The sequence below is a fragment of the Choristoneura fumiferana genome, chromosome 15 (genome assembly GCF_025370935.1).
Source record: "Choristoneura fumiferana chromosome 15, NRCan_CFum_1, whole genome shotgun sequence".
NCBI lineage: Eukaryota > Metazoa > Arthropoda > Insecta > Lepidoptera > Tortricidae > Choristoneura > Choristoneura fumiferana.
In genome coordinates, this window is record NC_133486.1 from 4,305,692 (window position 1) to 4,323,965 (window position 18,274).

An 18,274-nucleotide genomic window follows, 5' to 3' on the forward strand; every position below is an offset into this window, starting at 1 on the left:
ATAAATGCGCGGAAGTGGGTCGGGGAAACGAGCGCGAGCGAGGAAGCTCCGCAAATGGAAAAACACAAAACAGTCTTTAATTCCGCTCCGTATTACTTTCTCGCTCCGCTCCGCTATCTGCGAGTAGCTCCGTACCTCCGCAACTCCGCTTCAAATTACTTACTCGTTCCGCTCAAAAGTCAAAGTCAAAGTTTTTATTTGCATAAAATGTGGTACAAATTGGTTCCTAGCATATTAAGTAGTCGCACACATTTTGCCAACTATTGGCACGCAAACAGAGAGGTTAAGTGCTACACTACACTAGGCAGGGCATGCTCTATACTATACAAAAATAGTCACGAAACATATATTACTTAACCATGTCATACTCAATAGAGAGTATATAATAAAGAAATAATAAATTAAAATAGTCAAAACATTCGTCGAAAGGATTACAAATAATAATTAACACAATAACACAAATTACACAATTAAGTACGCTCTGCTATCTATACTCGAGCCCAGAATTAGGCGAACCAACTTGACAGTTAATTTCACACAAATGCAACAGTTAGACCAGTGCTGTAATATCGATGTAGCCTGTGGAGTGGCAGCGCCATATTTCAAATTTACTGTCAAGCGGCGCGGCCAATTTTATTAAAAATATCACCAAAAAAAAACCACTTTAATTTTATAGATAAGGCTTACAGTGATAGTTTAGCATAAAATGGCATATCTAATTAAATAACAATGAATGACCTTCAATTTCTGTGATTTTTATTATTCATTATCAAATATCTGATAACCAAATTTTTCTCAGTCATGTATTAAATAACTATAATTACAAAATAAAACAATTACCTGTAGAAAACACTGATTTATTTCGTAAAATATTAATTTATTTACGAAACAAAGCCCTTTTATAGTCTTTCAATATCAAATAATAGTATAATACGAGGTTTCCAAAAATACCAGCGCACGGCAGCGGCCACACAGTGAAACTTGAGTAAACGATAAGAACGAAATTTCTTCCGTAGTGTTGTCGCGGCCGTTAATAAATGCCATCCTTGTCTATTTATGAACGCATTCTGCAAGAATAAGCAAGCGAGATATAGGTCTACCAGTTTATATTTGTTAGTGAAATACGTCACCCGCCAACGACCGGGAGCCGGTCGCTTGCCACTCAAGGGTTTTTGACAGCGTGCCGGGAGCCGGTCGCCTGCCAAACAAGGGTGTGCCGGGACCCGGACGCTTGCCACTCCAAGGGATAAAAAAAACTTAATATCGATGTTTGAAAAAAACTCAATACGTAATAATAATAAGAATTGTGAAATTTTCGTTACGTTATTATTTGTTGTATGTATGTATGTAAATAATTTATTGTACATAAAACACAAGATAATACAAAAAGAATACAACAAAACAAAAAGAGTACAAAGGCGAACTATCCATGTATGTGTGTTGTTATCCTTTTTGTCGTTTTCAGGCCTAAAGCTATGAAAATCAAGTCCAAAAGTGACAAATATTTTCATTCCTCGTCTACACAAGGTTATATTGACAAATCTGGTTCGACATTTTCAGTTGTCAATCTAGTTCGCCTAATTTTGGACTCGAGTGTAGCTCCGCTCCTATGGATAGACACAGTCCGCAACTCCTCTCCGCATTACCCCCTCGCTCCGTTCTGCTCCAGTACAATATAACTTCGCTCGACTGTTAACCGAAGTACCGGTTAGTATCCTGGGTATGGAACCCTAGAAATTAAACTAGATTCCCAGTCCTTTCCATTCTTCCAGGTGGAAATGCTTTCGTACGACCATAAACCCAATAATGAAGAGGAGCTCCGCCGCATAACGGCCGGCGGCGGCTGGGTGCAGCTAAACCGTGTCAATGGGAACCTGGCCCTGTCCCGCGCGCTCGGGGACTATGTGTTCAAACGGAACTATAGACTCTCGCCCCGGGACCAGATTGTCACCGGTATGATCATCAACATAGTTACTATCACCACCACCAATATCGTAGTCATCTATGTGTTCAAGCGGAACTGCACTCTTGCACTGGGACCAGATGTCACCGGTAAGGTCATCATTATCGTTACTATCACCACCACCAATATCGTAGTCATCTATGTGTTCAAGCGGAACTGCACTCTTGCACTGGGACCAGATGTCACCGGTAAGATCATCATTATCGTTACTATCACCACCACCAATATCGTAGTCATCTATATGTTCAAGCGGAACTGCACTCTTGCACTGGGACCAGATGTCACCGGTAAGATCATCATTATCGTTACTATCACCACCACCAATATCGTAGTCATCTATGTGTTCAAGCGGAACTGCACTCTTGCACTGGGACCAGATGTCACCGGTAAGATCATCATTATCGTTACTATCACCACCACCAATATCGTAGTCATCTATGTGTTCAAGCGGAACTGCACTCTTGCACTGGGACCAGATGTCATCGGTAAGATCATCATTATCGTTACTATCACCACCACCAATATCGTAGTCATCTATGTGTTCAAGCGGAACTGCACTCTTGCACTGGGACCAGATCGTCACCGTTAAGGTCATTATCATAGTTATCTCTACTGTCACCACCAACATCGTAGTCGCCTTTGTGTTCAAGCACAACTGCAAAATCTCGCCCCGGGACCAGATCGTCACCGGTAAGATCATAGTTGGACGCTGTTTTGCAATACAGAGTCAACCCACTGTAATTTTGCAATACAATGTCAATGTTAAAATTATTTTCTAAGGGATTTTGTATTGCACAATTAATCAGGGTTGACACACTATTGCATAACAGCGTCCAGTTATCATCACCACCACCACTATCATCATAGCCGTCTATGTGTTCAAGCGGAACTACAGACTCTCGCTCTGGGATCAGATCGTCAACAACACATCAACATCACAATCGCTATTATCGTGTCATTTCATAAGGTAAGATCGTCATCACCACCATCATCATAGTTATCTATGTGTTCAAACGGAACAATAGACTTTCGCCCTGGGACCAGATCGTCACCGGCATGGCCTACCAACCCCTACAAGCTGTATTTAATACTAAAAAACAGCAATAGATGGCACTAAATATTGAGATTATAATAAAGACTAGCATATTTTATAAACACAACTTCACACCAACCTTAATTCAACTCCTTAATTTGAAGATAAGAAACACCATAAATAATAAATTGAGAATACGAAAGTATAGGCTGCCCTATACTATAATATGCTAGTCTTTATTATACATACATGTGGTTACATTTCAGCTATGAGGCTTACGTAGTGTTTTGCAATTGTGACGCTAGATGGCGATAATAACCGGAACACATTTGAGAGAAACATGCCATTATCTTCTAATGAAACGACGTAAATAAGACAGAGACATCATAGTTGACATTGTAGTTGTTGAGCTTGTTGGTTGTTGTCAGTGTACCGTATCCTTAGTGGCTCACTAGATGGCATACGTATCGTGTTATTTGTGTTCTCACTGGTGCCATCTATTGGAAAATCGAAGGAAAGAAAAATAGCCAGTTGAATAGCCAGTATTAGGGTGATACTGAGGAAATAATACTCCGGAATAGAATAAATTGTTAACGGTTTAATGCAAAGAGAAAAAGATTACAATGACTTTTCAGGAAAAGGAACTTATACCAAGCAAAGACGGTGGCGCCACTAACGAGCAAAATGCGAACTATTTTGACTTTAGGGAACAGTTTAGAAATTATGTTTATAATCTTCCAACATCCTCCCTTAAACATAATCCCATCTTAGATGAACAGAAAACCAGTTTCGTATGTGACGTCGCCTTGGTAAGAGCATCTGCAATCATCTTGTCGGTCTGCACGTAACGCACCTCAATGGCCCCTTCCAGAACCTTATTGCGGACATAGTGATGCCTCACATCAATATGTTTTTTCTAGCAGTCTATGTCGATGACCTGGTATTGTTTACAAATAATCAAGGATCAAAACAACAAATCCAAGAAGAATTACATAAACAATTAAAAATAAAGGATTTGGGTGATATAAACTACTGTATTGGAATACATGTAGAGAGAGACAGGCCAAAAGGCATTATTTATTTGGATCAAAGAAAGTACATTGAAGAAGTTTTAAATAAATATGGAATGTCAGATTGTAAAACTGTTAATACTCCTATAGATATGAATACGAACGTACAAAGTAAATCTGAGGAGAATAAAGTCTTAAATGATATACCTTATCAAGAGATTATTGGGTGCTTGTTATATGTTTCACATATTACCAGACCAGACATATGTTATGTTATAAATATGTTGAGTAAATATAACAACAATCCTGACATGCGACATTGGGTTGCGCTCAAGCGCGTCATGCGTTACTTGAAAGGTACTCTAGATTATAAATTGAGTTATAAGAAAAATCTAGAGGAGACAATGACTCATGGATACTGTGACGCAGACTGGGCGAGCGCTGAAGATGACCGGCGTTCCTGCACGGGTTATACATTCTTGTTCCAGGGAGGAACAATTAGCTGGAACTCCAGGCGACAACCTACAGTAGCACTTTCCACAACTGAGGCCGAGTACATGTCATTGTCGGCGTGTGTACAAGAAGCTCTGTGGCTGAGGCAGTTTCAAGAAAGTTTTTGGCCTCAGTTGAAGAATGAGGCCTTGGTGATCTATAGCGATAATCAAAGTTCTATAAAACTTTCAGGTTCCGACGGATATCATCCTAGGACCAAACATATTGATGTGAGGCATCACTATGTCCGCAATAAGGTTCTGGAAGGGGCCATTGAGGTGCGTTACGTGCAGACCGACAAGATGATTGCAGATGCTCTTACCAAGGCGACGTCACATACGAAACTGGTTTTCTGTTCATCTAAGATGGGATTATGTTTAAGGGAGGATGTTGGAAGATTATAAACATAATTTCATCTTAGATGAACAGAAAACCAGTTTCGTATGTGACGTCGCCTTGGTAAGAGCATCTGCAATCATCTTGTCGGTCTGCACGTAACGCACCTCAATGGCCCCTTCCAGAACCTTATTGCGGACATAGTGATGCCTCACATCAATATGTTTGGTCCTAGGATAATATGTTTCATCATCATTTCTGTTCATCACACTGCTGTCAAAAAAAGTATCAGTAGTATCTTCAGTGTCAGTGTCTGTTTGGGAGCTATCATCAACCTGTATCACAGATGTTTCATTGCTTTCTTGTGCACAATTCAAATTTGAACTGAGAGGTAGTGTAATAAGCTGAGGCTCTAGGGTAGGTTTCTGTGTGACGTTATCTATAGAATTTTCGATAAATATCAGCTTTTCTTCACTGTACACTGATTTTTAAAATGTCCATATTTGTTACAATTATAACATCGTGGGCTTTTCCTTTTGGCTTTGAATTATTGTTAGAGGTATTTCTGTGCTTCGTAAAGAATGCAGTAGACTCGGAAACTTTCACTTCCTGCAAAAGTTTTGTCTTAATAAAATCTGATGAAATAATAATGCCGGAACTTTCCAGACCCATGATCATAGGTTTATAATTATCCGGTAAACCCGCCAGCATGAGTGTTCCAAGCCATTCGTCACCAACGTCGAAACCAATATTTCGTAATTTATGTGCGGTACTCATAATCTTATTCACGTAATCTTCGATACTGGAGCAATTGTCTAGTGAAGTATTTATCAAATCTTTTAATAGGCCAACTTTTCTTGACAGCCCGGAGTCCTCAAATGCCTTTTGAAGGTTTATCCATACTTCTTTTGATGTTTTTGCGTTTTCGATATGGATGTAGTTAATAGGTTCCACCAACAAAATTATCTTTGACTTGGCTTTAATATCTATTTTGGCATCGACATTAATGCCTGGATCAACACATTGCCATAATTCTTCGTGTTCTAAATATGATTTGACAGCAAATCTCCATGTCGAATAGTTTTCCCGGCCGGCTAATTTCTCAATTTGAAGGTTAGACGTAGCCATTTTATAACTGGATCGGATGAGTTTTATTGCCGCAATTACAACGAATTGGTTTTTTTTTTTCATTCATATGCACTAAATTTAACTTCGATTCTATTTTGAGTTTATCGGACGGCCCATAACCTGAGGAAATAATACTCCGGAATAGAATAAATTGTTAACGGTTTAATGCAAAGAGAAAAAGATTACAATGACTTTTCAGGAAAAGGAACTTATACCAAGCAAAGACGGTGGCGCCACTAACGAGCAAAATGCGAACTATTTTGACTTTAGGGAACAGTTTAGAAATTATGTTTATAATCTTCCAACAGATACCATTTGCTTGTACTAGGTATTCTCATCGTAGTCGTCTATGTGTTCAAGCGGATCTACAGACTCTCGCCCTGGGAACAGATCGTTAACAATAAGATCATTTCGTCACTATGATCACCACCATCAACATCACAATCACCATTATCGTGTCATCATTGGCATCAAGTCAATAACGAAGAAGAGCTTCGCATAACGGCCGCCGGAGGCTGGGTGCACTACTTGACTGAAATTATTAGTGCACAGGATGATTATGTTTAGACAAAATTTATAAATTGTTCGAAAAAAAAAGAAATCATTTAAAAAGTTTTTTTAAATTTCTATTTAAAGTTAATTGTTTTAATGTAAGGTCATCTCTGAAAGTATTGTAGCCGAATTTGTTAGCACTTTATATATTCTGAGCGGCAAAAAATCTGATCCTCAAAATGTATGCATTAATTAATAGGTACTTCTGTTTTTTTTAATTTGAGTGAATGGAAAACGAGCAAGTGGGTCTCCTGATGGTAAGAGATCACCACCGCCCATAGACACCTGCAACACCAGGGGGATTGCAGATGCGTTGCCAACCTAGAGGCCTAAGACGGGATACCTAATTTCACCGGTTGTCTTACTCTCCACGCCGAAACAACAGTGCAAGCACTGCTGCTTCACGGCAGGATTAGCGAGCAAGATGGTGGTAGCAATCCGGGCGGACCTTGCACAAGGTCCTACCACCTGCCACACGTAGAGTGGGCCAAATTTTGTGCCGCTGAGTATATTATCCGCACCCTTTGTTCGCTTGCAGCGTATCCGGACGTCCAAGTGAGGCACTTGACCGACGAATGGGAGTTCATCGTGATAGCGTGCGATGGCATTTGGGAGGTGTTGTCCAATGAGGTAAAATTTATTCCAAGCGTAGATTCAATGTGTACGAGTAAAAAAGTTGTGGGCTTTTGACTCTATGGCACTGGGCCCGCTTGGGAACTACTGCCCAAGCCCTCGCATTCCGAGAGGAGACCTGTGCCCTGCAGTGGGACGTATATAGGCTGGGATGATGATGATGATGATGACTTGACTTTGAACAAAAAGTACAGTTACCAAAAAAGCTTTTTTTAAAGATGATTTACAACAAAATACTTAATTGTCCAGGAAGTAATATCATTCTGCCGCGTCCGCCTCCTAAGCGGCTGGGAGCCCGCGGCGGTCTGCGAAGCCCTGATGCAGCGCTGCTTGGCGCCCAACTCGTCGACGGGCGGGCTCGGCTGCGACAACATGACAGTGCTCCTCGTCTGTCTCAAACCCTTCCCTGTCACTGTCAACGTGAACGCTTCGATGCCGGTGAGTTCAGCGATCGGCGATTTTGACGCGGCTGCCGGCCGATGAACACGTTGATGATGCTAGTATGGATGTGCCATTAATTAATGTAGGGAATAAATTCAGGGGCTGTTTCACCATCCATTGATTAGTGTTAACAGACGGTTAAATGTGATGCCGTCTCCGTCTATTCGAACAAAACACATAGAGACGGCATCACATTTAATCGTCAGTTAACACTAATTAGTGGATGGTGAAACAGGCCCTTAGTCCGTCAGTTGATTAGCAGGAAACTTTGGACGCGTGTTTTTTCTTTTGTCAATCAAACAAAAAATGTCAAAGATTGAACGAGTCAAAGTTAATAAGACGTCACGTGGAACTTTAACTTGTTATATCTTCATTATTTATTTTTAACTGGCTAAAAAAGAAACAACTAAAATTTAAAATACAACTTTGATTGAACTATTAAGTAGTTAGCAAATAAAGAAAAAATAACCGCGACTTTATATTGCACTTTTAAAACAGTGTTGTTTAAAACAATAGTGTTGTGTTTTATAGGAATATATATTTTATATATATAATTAATTTAAAACATTACAAAATATTAATGAAGACCTGATTTTTTAATTTTTTTAACGAACTTGTTAACACAGGTGCCCTATTTAAATATTATACCTTTTTAAGATGTTTGACGGCTAGCGCCTTAAATAAAAAATGCAAGTTAATTGTATTATGTATAGTCGACCTAGAAATTGGTTTACCATCCTAAGGTTTAATGTCATTTGTAGCGCTTATAACGTCAAAGCCTATTTTCACTCACAAGTAAATATGACATTGACATTGGTAAAGCACTTTCTTGGTGGACCATAACGGTGCTTAGATTAACCTTGGTTTATTTTATAAATCGATTACCTACCCGCAAAGAATGAAATATATCGTACAGTAAAATCGGTATCTTGAACTTAGTGGCGCATCCATATTAACATGTCCGCTTTACATGACTTCACGGTATGCAGTCGAAATGGCCGATCACTGGTCAACTTTATTACTACACAATTTTTATGGTACGCAAAACACGAGGTGTACAGATAGTTCAACTCAGTTGTGCGCGCGGCCCTATGTGTGCGTGCGCTTGTAAATATACAACTTTCATTTGTGTGGCAGTGACGTGGCAGTCGTCGTCCGAGCAAGACTTGTCACGCACACAAAGTCACTGTATATTTACAAGCGCACGCACACATAGGGCCGCACGCACAACTGAGTTGAACTATCTGTATCTAATTAATAAGGGGACGTCCATAAATTAATTGAGGCGCTTAAGGGGGTGAGGGGTTGAAACTCACCCGATATGTTACATGGTGGAGAAGGCTCATTAAATCTATGTAGGAACGAGAAAAAAGGTTAGTCAAGATAAATCCCACGTGTCACCATGGTTGGAAAAGATGGCCTCACGCAGTTAATGAACGCCCCGTAATATATCACTGTCAATATTGTTTGTTTAAATGTCTGTGACACAAAAGACTTCCGTTGTGCAACGTTTGTTTGCACTTAGGACTGAGTGTACCAAAAAGTTCAATTATTGAATCCGAGTTCGTTGACGACTTAGTCGGGATTCATTCAACGGCTTGCTCTTGATATAAAATACGAAAACAAGCCGTTAGTAAAAGCAGATAAAACAGGAGATTCAGCCTTATTACCTTGAAGTTTCTTTCTGCACTTAACTTTAATGTGCGTTTATATGTGGGTGCTGTAATGCATGTATGATGTTGCCTGTAGCATGGTTTTATAAATGTTTTGCATGTATTGGTGAATGCAATAATGATTACGTTGCGCATGTTACACAGAGGAACACACTAGCATTCATCATCTCATTCTATATCAAGGAGGAAGATGGAAAGAGATGAGAATGCGGAATGTTGGTAAATGTAAAAGTTAACATTTAGTCTCATTACTGGAATCATTATTGCCTTCAGCTATTGAACTAACGCATGTCTGCCCGCAGTCCTTCAAACGTTTGGACGCGTCTCGCGCCAGCAAGCAGTGGTTGTCGCCGTCTCGACGCTTCTCTTAATCATATCTCGCTATAAGCTTGCGGAAGCAGTCAAAACGGACGTGGATTAACCTTAACTTTAAAAACGTAGCAAATGAGTGCATTAGAAATGTACTACAAAAAACAAATACGCAGATACTGAAAGTATTTCTTTTTTATAAAACAATTCAATTTCAAACTAGTCATAGTGCAATAAATGGATGACTTTTGAATATATCCAGTTTAGCCCGATATGTTTCGGACTAATCCGTAGTCCTTCTTCCAGGAGTGCTCGTATTCGCAGCGAGTTGAGTGATGGACGAAGGATTGCGGGTTAGTCCGACACATGTTGGGCTAAGTTCGACTTATGTACGTAAGTGATCCGTTTATTTTAGTATCACTTAGGGTTTGTCCACTTTCGTTGAAACTGGCTTGTATAACTGGTCAAATTCACGAGAATCTCGCATTTATTTGAACTGTAATAAATTACACATGTAACGAGACAGATCACAAGTTCGCGCGTTTACCGACCTTTTTGAAAGACAGACCTCCCGCCTTATTGCCATGATCCACGGACTTCTAAAAATCGTTTACTTCTAATACTAATTGAATGTATTAAATTTTAGTTTTGTCTGAAGACCTAGCGATAGAACTACGGTAGAGAAACACTGCTGCAGTAAACGCTGATGTTTAACACCGTCAATATATTTTCTTAATCTCATAAAATTTCGCATTATGAGTTTTCAGTGTGTTAAAAGCATAGTTTTTGCAGTTGTGAAGACGAGTTGTTGCAGATTCGAATGTGTTTGGCTAGTCATTTACAAAATGGTAGCCGTGGTGCCGGGCGGCTAAAGTTAACAGAAAATTAAATATGTTTTCCAATGAGAAATAGTTTTATGCTGCTTTGGTTCTATATTGGTAACAGAATTCGGTGTCACGGTCGCCTTGAATCTTCCATTGTGTTACAACCTGTGATTGAAAACTAGGTACCTGTCGTTGAGTCACTTTGTTAAGCTTTTTTGTCTATTGCAAATATGTCATAACACGAAGGGAAGTAAAATGTTTACAATATATGTATACACTCATTTGAAAATTTTAAGTCATTTTAATCATTGTGCAACAAAAAAAATCTATTCTAATAATATTTCATGATTATTTCACTCTTTCGTCAGCTTGGGCATCTATCATTTATAAAAATAAAATGTTCTCATACTATTGTTTCATATTGATTTATTCATCTGTTTCATATTGATTGATTTATTCTATTTTTGTTTCGATCAAGCTTCTAAATTTTTTAATAAATATCTTTTGTCTAACGATAACGAAGTAGATCAAACTTTATTTGGTATTGGATTCTAATTTTACTTTGATCTGTAATAATAAAAATTGGGTGCCTGAGACAAAGAGGTACTAAGTGAGTTTATTCATTTGGCTATCGTTTAAAACTAACCTAAAATATAGTCCTTTACTTTAGGGTTCTCGGGTAAAATGTGAGCTTTCGTTGAATCCTAATAAAAGTCTGATTTTTTAAAAATATATGTGCTGCATACAACAAAGTTGTGAAATGACAATGTTATTACTCTGTATGTGTGTTTTTATATAATTTTTGACCTTGGAAACAACTTAATTACTAAAATAATATTACTTTTTACAGCGTCTGCTAAAGGGATGATTGTCATCATACCAAAGTTATTTCTTAGAGTTAATTACGTGATGTCTCTTTAAACTTGTACGTTTTGATTTATTTGAAAAAGAAAGACTGATGCGCGTGCCATTACTTCCAAATCTCTTATTCATTTTAAACACAAAATTTAAGTTTATTTAGCAAAACGAAATGTATATTACATATCGTTGTTTAGTTAAAAATCATTTTAGAAGTATTTTTGTCGAAAAAAGCACATGTTCTTCAATTATTAGTTTTTTTTTAAACAAAACGTTTAATTATGGGCTCCTCTGTTAATTTCTGTCTGTTTAGTTTTCAAAACAATGTTGTTTTGGCAGCAAGAACTTAAGTAACATACCACTTTCCATAGGTTATCGGTCAATAGTCTAGCAATGTGCTAATCCAATCAAGGTACTGAATCAAATGCTATCGTGTCTTATGCCAATATATTTGTGTGGTTTTCCGTGTTCAATTTTTGATAACTGCATGTTTTTAATTAATCATGGATTATTTGTGTTTCTTATTAACAGGTTTATATTTTTAAAGTAATTAAATATTTCTATTACGTTACACAGAGGAAGAAATATTTTAATGTATCTAACATGTAAGAAAAGCTATCGAGTTAACTTACATCTTACACATTTTTGCTTATATTGTTCCTTTGTGGATCGATTAATACTTTTTACAAATTTTCAATTAATGTTCTTGGCATATTTAATATTAAATGTGTCATGTGGCTTCGCATGTTTTTGTACCAAATATATGTTTAAATAATGGATTATTATTAAAAGCATGGCATTTTAACTGTTTGCTTCTTCCAGAAAAAAAAAATTGTGAATGTGAATGTAATTTTCAAAATGACAATTTTACAGTTTGTCGTTGGTCGCACTAAATAATTAACACAGTTTGATTTGATTTTGTATTCACCTTGTGTTTTTTTTTCAATAAAACAGTCTTATCAACCTCGTTATTTGTTATTTACCCCCACTTAAGCCGTACTTTCACAATACGCCCCCCCTTGCCCCTGTTCCTCTGGTGTTGCAGATGTTTATGGGTGGTGGTGATCTCTTACCATCAGGAGACCCACTTGCTCGTTTGCCATCCAGACCAATAAAAAAAAATACGAGTAGCTATAGACTGAGGCCACCAAACTAGTTCTACTGCAATGGACTATTTGAAGGCCCGCAATGTATTGCTACTCAGTTGATTTAGTCGCAATGCGAAATCTCAATTCGATAATTTTTGAATGCTATTTCAATTACCAGGTTCACAGACTAATTAGACCTGGCCCCTGTACCACAAAAGTTACAAGTGCTACAATTCGACAAAATTGTTAAGTTTCTCTTAGTAAAATGTTACAATTTTGTCGAATTGTAGCACTTGTAACTATTGTGGTACAGGGGGCTGAACACAAGTACTATACGTCAAAGTACACTAGTGAACTGAATCAATTACTTTGCTCACCTGCGACCTTATGATAGCTACGGTTATGTAAGAAATGTGTGTTGATGCAGTTCCTCCACCTCGATACTGTAAGAACACACACAAATCACAAACCTATCTATCACCACCACCCCAATCAGAGTTCATCCTCAGTGCAACACAACCGTTCACCATGCTACGTTAGACTCAACATCTGATGATCAGGGTTATATATCTTCGTGTGAAAAATATACTCAGCGGCACAAAATTTGGCCCACTTTACATACAAAATTACCTATTTCTGCATACATTTGAAGGCCAGATTTTTGCTGCTCAGTATAGATTAATGTCTTAATTCTACTTATTCTAACACCTGCGATTACCGGGCGTTGATGTCCTTAATAAATTTAACATACGTATCTACTATAGAACTTGGAGGCATAATTTAATTATGTTTTGTATTCGTGTTTGTGCATGTTCTAATGGTAAGTACTAAATGTGTTATAAAATTTTAACGTCAATTTTCTAAAAACTTAAATAATGTTTCTTTTCTAGGAAGCAGAAGCGACTGAACCGCTGGGCAGCAAGCTTATGACCAAAATGGAGGATTTACTGTACGTGGAAGACGACGAGGACGATTTAAAATGAAAAATCGGTATTGTAGTGTTAATGTGTATATAATAATGAATTAGTGTTGGAAGAAACTTGACATACATTTGCTGTAGGTTTTTTTGCTATTATTTTAGTCTGTCATTTAATTTTGTATTTAATTCAAAACAGATAATTTGAAATTTAACTTGACCGATGAACAACTATGATGTAAGTATTTTTTTTGTTAGTTTAAAATTAGTCAAAGAAAGTAGTTAAGTACAATTAAAATGTACACATTATTTTGACGAAAGTGTACAGTGCCATGTGTTCGATCAAATGTTCTAGAATGTTGACAGTGTTGCTTTGTTTTACGCGTTATGCTTCGTAGTAATTGCTTGAAGCTGACTCGCACGGGCTAAATAAATAATGTTCCGTGTGAGTTTTTAGATGTCTAGGAAAAGTCAATTAATCTACGTATTAATTCTAAAATAAAGATTTTGACGACGCTGGACTGGTCACCCTTCAGCCATATCTTCGATTTTATGTGGTAACAAGAAATAGTAACTTATAATATGCTAGAATGTGCTAATAAATAATCTGTGGATGTCGTAGGATATATGTTTGTTATCACAGAAATGCAGGAAATGTAGAGTTGTGGATAACGCTCATTTTGGAGGCTTAAAGACTCGAGCTCTTAAGACTCCAGAGTCTTAAAGACTCGACTATATTTGACAATTAAATTGGCTTATTTTATGCTTATGGATGGAAGAAGAAAAAGTCTTTGCGGCCTTTGAGTCGTTAAGCCTCGAGAGTCTTTAGGGTTCGAGTCTTTAATCCTCGAAATGAGCGTTTTTCACAACACTAAGGAAATGTATTGACCACACGGACGAAACAGATATCATTATGCGTATAGGAATTGCAATTTTCTATTTTGATACTCAAATAAGAACTGATATAGTTTTTGTTGTAAAAGATGACATTTGAAGTTTTATTATTATGACAAATCGTTTACTTACTGTCTTAAATTGAATGTGATTTTATATTGTTAGTTCAATTATTTGATAATTTTATATGGTCCAAAATGTTTGCCAAAATATACCTAATAGTACCAAACTCATTCAACGAAAAATAATCGATTTTCGACCAATTCAACACATTAGGTAGGTACAATCAAACGAATTGAATCATGACCCAGAGTGGAACCTTTAATAATCAATTTCACTACGATTTTCTTGACAAAAGTATGAGATGTCAACATGACATTAGTAGCACAAAGGTTCCACCCTGGGTCATGATTCAATTTGTTTGACTGTACCTACATTAAATTAAGCACACATGGTTTTACATATTATAAAATGGATCGGATATACTTAGTACCCATGACAGATAGAGATAAAATAAATTAAAAGTTATAAATGTTCAAGAATTTTTGACGTATAGTATCAATTTTCAGAACAATGATAATATTACAAAATAATGATGTTTTAGCTGTTATGATTGTTTTAGCATTGCTTCTAGCAAAATGTTTTACTTATCAGGTAGTTGACTGTAACACGAATGAAAAGATCTCGAGAAAATTAAAAACACATGATAGGTGTAACTATCTATAATGCAAAAGTGTCCAAATATGATATTTTTCATGTTCTTGATTCCTGTTTATGTTTTAAGATATTTGTAAACATGTATGCTATATGTGGTTTTACCTACTAGTGTTGGAGTTGGTCATTCTTAAAATGCGTACAAAATAAACATGTTAATCCATACAAATCTACTGCATTTTTATAATGTATAGAATATTTAAATAACCATTTTTTTTAAATAGCATGCTGGAGCTACTATCCTGGTACGCCAAAATGCGGTAGAAATACGAATTATTAATTAAATCTTATTTTAAAGTTTATTTACAATTTTTTGGTGTAGCAGAATAGTATAAAAAATCTCATTCCATGTTTTGAACATTTATATATCTATGCTCGTGGCGCTGAAAATCAAATGCACAGTTTTTTAATGAAGCGAAATAAAATAATGGCAATACTTTGACGCCTTTTAGGAATTGAAGGCAGCTGTTAATATTTTAAAAATAGCATTTAATTATTTATAGACTGTTTTTGCGCTGCTAACATAAGTAAAGAAGCGCTTAGTCATTTGAATAATTGGAAATAAAAATAGTAAGAAACTAAGTGTTACACAGAACTTTTCCTCTGAGTAACATTGTTTCAATTGTCCAATAATTATTTTGTCATTAACCACATTTTTAAAAATGTTAAATAAATAAGTGTAGTATATAATATTATTAAGAAAAGGTAATGAAAAGTTATTTAGACATATCTTTAAAAGCACTAGTCATATACAAAGAGTAGCCTGGTGTGTACAGTACCTTACCTACATTAAAAGGGATGTTTCAAATATTGTAAAAAACTTAAAAGAAATATACTATCGAAAAGTTGTTTTTACGAATTTACTATTCGATGCATATGTCGGCGGCCGATCGTAAAATCCGCCAGATCACGAAATTCCTAGGCATATCGTGAAATGCGCCATTTCATGAATTGGCTAAGGGACATCCGCCATATCGTTCATAACTCACCGTTTAGCGATTTGCCTAGTGACGTTTAGGCAGATCATGAAATTCCTAGGCATATCATGAAGCGCCGCCATTTCATGATGTGGCCAGTTTAGGTAGATCATGAAATTCCTAGGCATGTCATGAAACGCCGCCATATCGGTTCTGGCACTTCGCCGGCCGCTGCCGCGGCACGCTCGCTTCGCTCGCTCGGCTCGTGCGTCGTGATCACAATTAATACTAACCACTCTTCGCTTCGCTCGTCGTACCTAAATTTTCTATATAAATAAATAACAACTAGTGAACACTTTATTTACCAACAAAATACTAACCTATAAAATACGGGCAGACGTCCATGGTTTTTTCACATTGTGCACAGAATCCGTTTGATTCACATAAAAAGAACGGAGCTGATGTTCAAAAGCTTCTTTTGCACTTCTATTTTTAATTCAATCACTATTTTCGGTTTAAAGATCATTTTATTGCGACGCGACATTTTTCACGCGCTAAACAAACACGGCCAGTCAGCTGGTCACGGCCGCCATTGCATACGCAGCGCCACCAGTGGCCAAATAAGAAACTATTTTACGATGTGCCCGGTATAGAGCTAGGAATATCGATGAATGCGTTGCTCTAATCGATCTGCCGTATTATTTCTCAGGCACATCGTGATATGCCTGGCCAACGTTTAGGCATATCATGAAATGGCGGCGTTTCACGATATGCCTAGGAATTTCGTGATCTGGCGGATTTTACGATCGGCCGCCGACACAATATATTGTTTCACACATGAAATATCTGATTTTACTGTTCTTGTATAATATAAAATATGGTTTACTGCGCGTTGATGAGTGAAAAATGTGAAAAAACGTGTAAATGTTAATAAATGATTTTTTTTCAAACAAACAAATGTAAAACGGTACTTAAGTAATTAACGTTGAAGGTACAAAATTTTTACCTGTTCCTGTTGTAAATTTTATATGAAAGATTTTTTATCAATCGAAAAAGTTTTTCGAGTGTGCTGGATGGGATTCGAACCCGCTCCTGGCTATACACGTGCCAATTGTGCTACCAATAACGTCACGAGACTCCTGACCAACCCGCCCGAAAATTTTGATCGCTTACATAAGTTAATTGAGCAAACTACTGCTGATAAAAACAATATCAGAAAGTAATGTATACATCGAAAAGTAAATTCATGAATTAAGCGGCAATTACATTAAGTCGCTCGCCACATACAACATGCGATGACGGCGACAGTGTGAACTCGGTTGTCGGCATTCGGCCAACGACAGTTGCAACACAGTAAACGAACAGACGAATATGAAGAGTGAAGACGACGTCCGTTGGCCGAAATACTGTACATATGTGTAGTGAATACGTATTTGCCATGCACTTCAGTCAGGCTCAGTAATCGATACCTATAGAGTGATTAGATTAACACCTAAGTTGGGCAAGAGTTTTACTCGATTTTTAGTTACACAACATACATTATTTAATTTGGTCATGGGGGTTAAAACATCTCTGCGTGATATACCTACTTCAAACTCGTGGTTTAACATTTGTATAAATTATGCATAAATGAAGTACCCTATTTATTTAATACAAAGTACAAATATGTCACTTAACAATTTGTAGATACATCGACAGTATTCGGAAGTAGTCGTGTTTTCCGAATTTTGACGATGAGAAAGAATTATATTCGCTCCATGTGGCCCTATAGTACGAAGTGCAAAATTCGAACTTCGTATACAAGAGTGTGAGGGATAATATACCACTACTTTGAACAAATCAATACCTCAACAAAATTAACCTACCCTTAAATTGTCAAAATTTAAAAAAGTTCATGACTCAGACCTCATCGTTACATTATATTCCAAAAAATTGTACATTTAATAAAAATACAAAAATATATTCTTGAATGATGGGACTCGTGTGGCACACTGCCAATTTACGGTTTAAAATGTAATGTACCATCAGCCAAATAATGGTCTCTACCAATTTTTCAACAAGTTTGATAGGTCAAATGAATATGTCGCTAAAGGCGAACTTTCAAGTTGACAGACATGTCTATTGGCATTATTGTTTTATGACATGCAAACGATTATCAGCTTTAGGGTTGTAGACCACATATTTGGCTGATGGTACATAAAGTTCACTCAGAAAGACTCAGATCACTCAGATTTTGAGTTACGATTTTTTTTTAGGTAGTGACGATATCTTTGAAACAAATTCGGTGGCCCCATTAGGCGACGGAAGTAGTGTAATTGCCGCTCTAAAAAATAAGTGTTGGTTAGGTTTATTATAATCGAATAGAAGTTTTGACGTTTAGCAAAGTGCATATACTGATATTGCATTGCTCCCTGTTTATGTCTAGTCTTCTTGAAATATTGTACTGTATTGCAAATTTTGAAACGCCCTGAAAATAAAAGTTTTACATTTTTA

General features: G+C 37.0%; 1 protein-coding gene across 1 annotated transcript in view; it reads left to right on the plus strand.

Annotated features, from left to right (window-relative positions):
- LOC141435706 (probable protein phosphatase 2C T23F11.1) overlaps nucleotides 1-18,274 on the plus strand; it is a 31,823-nt gene extending 13,549 nt beyond the window's left edge. The window contains exons 5-8 of the mRNA XM_074098454.1: nucleotides 1,773-1,953; nucleotides 7,053-7,144; nucleotides 7,397-7,585; nucleotides 13,231-18,274. Coding sequence (XP_073954555.1) covers nucleotides 1,773-1,953; nucleotides 7,053-7,144; nucleotides 7,397-7,585; nucleotides 13,231-13,323 — 555 coding nt within the window. The 3' untranslated portion in view covers nucleotides 13,324-18,274. The remainder of the gene's footprint in view (nucleotides 1-1,772; nucleotides 1,954-7,052; nucleotides 7,145-7,396; nucleotides 7,586-13,230) is intronic.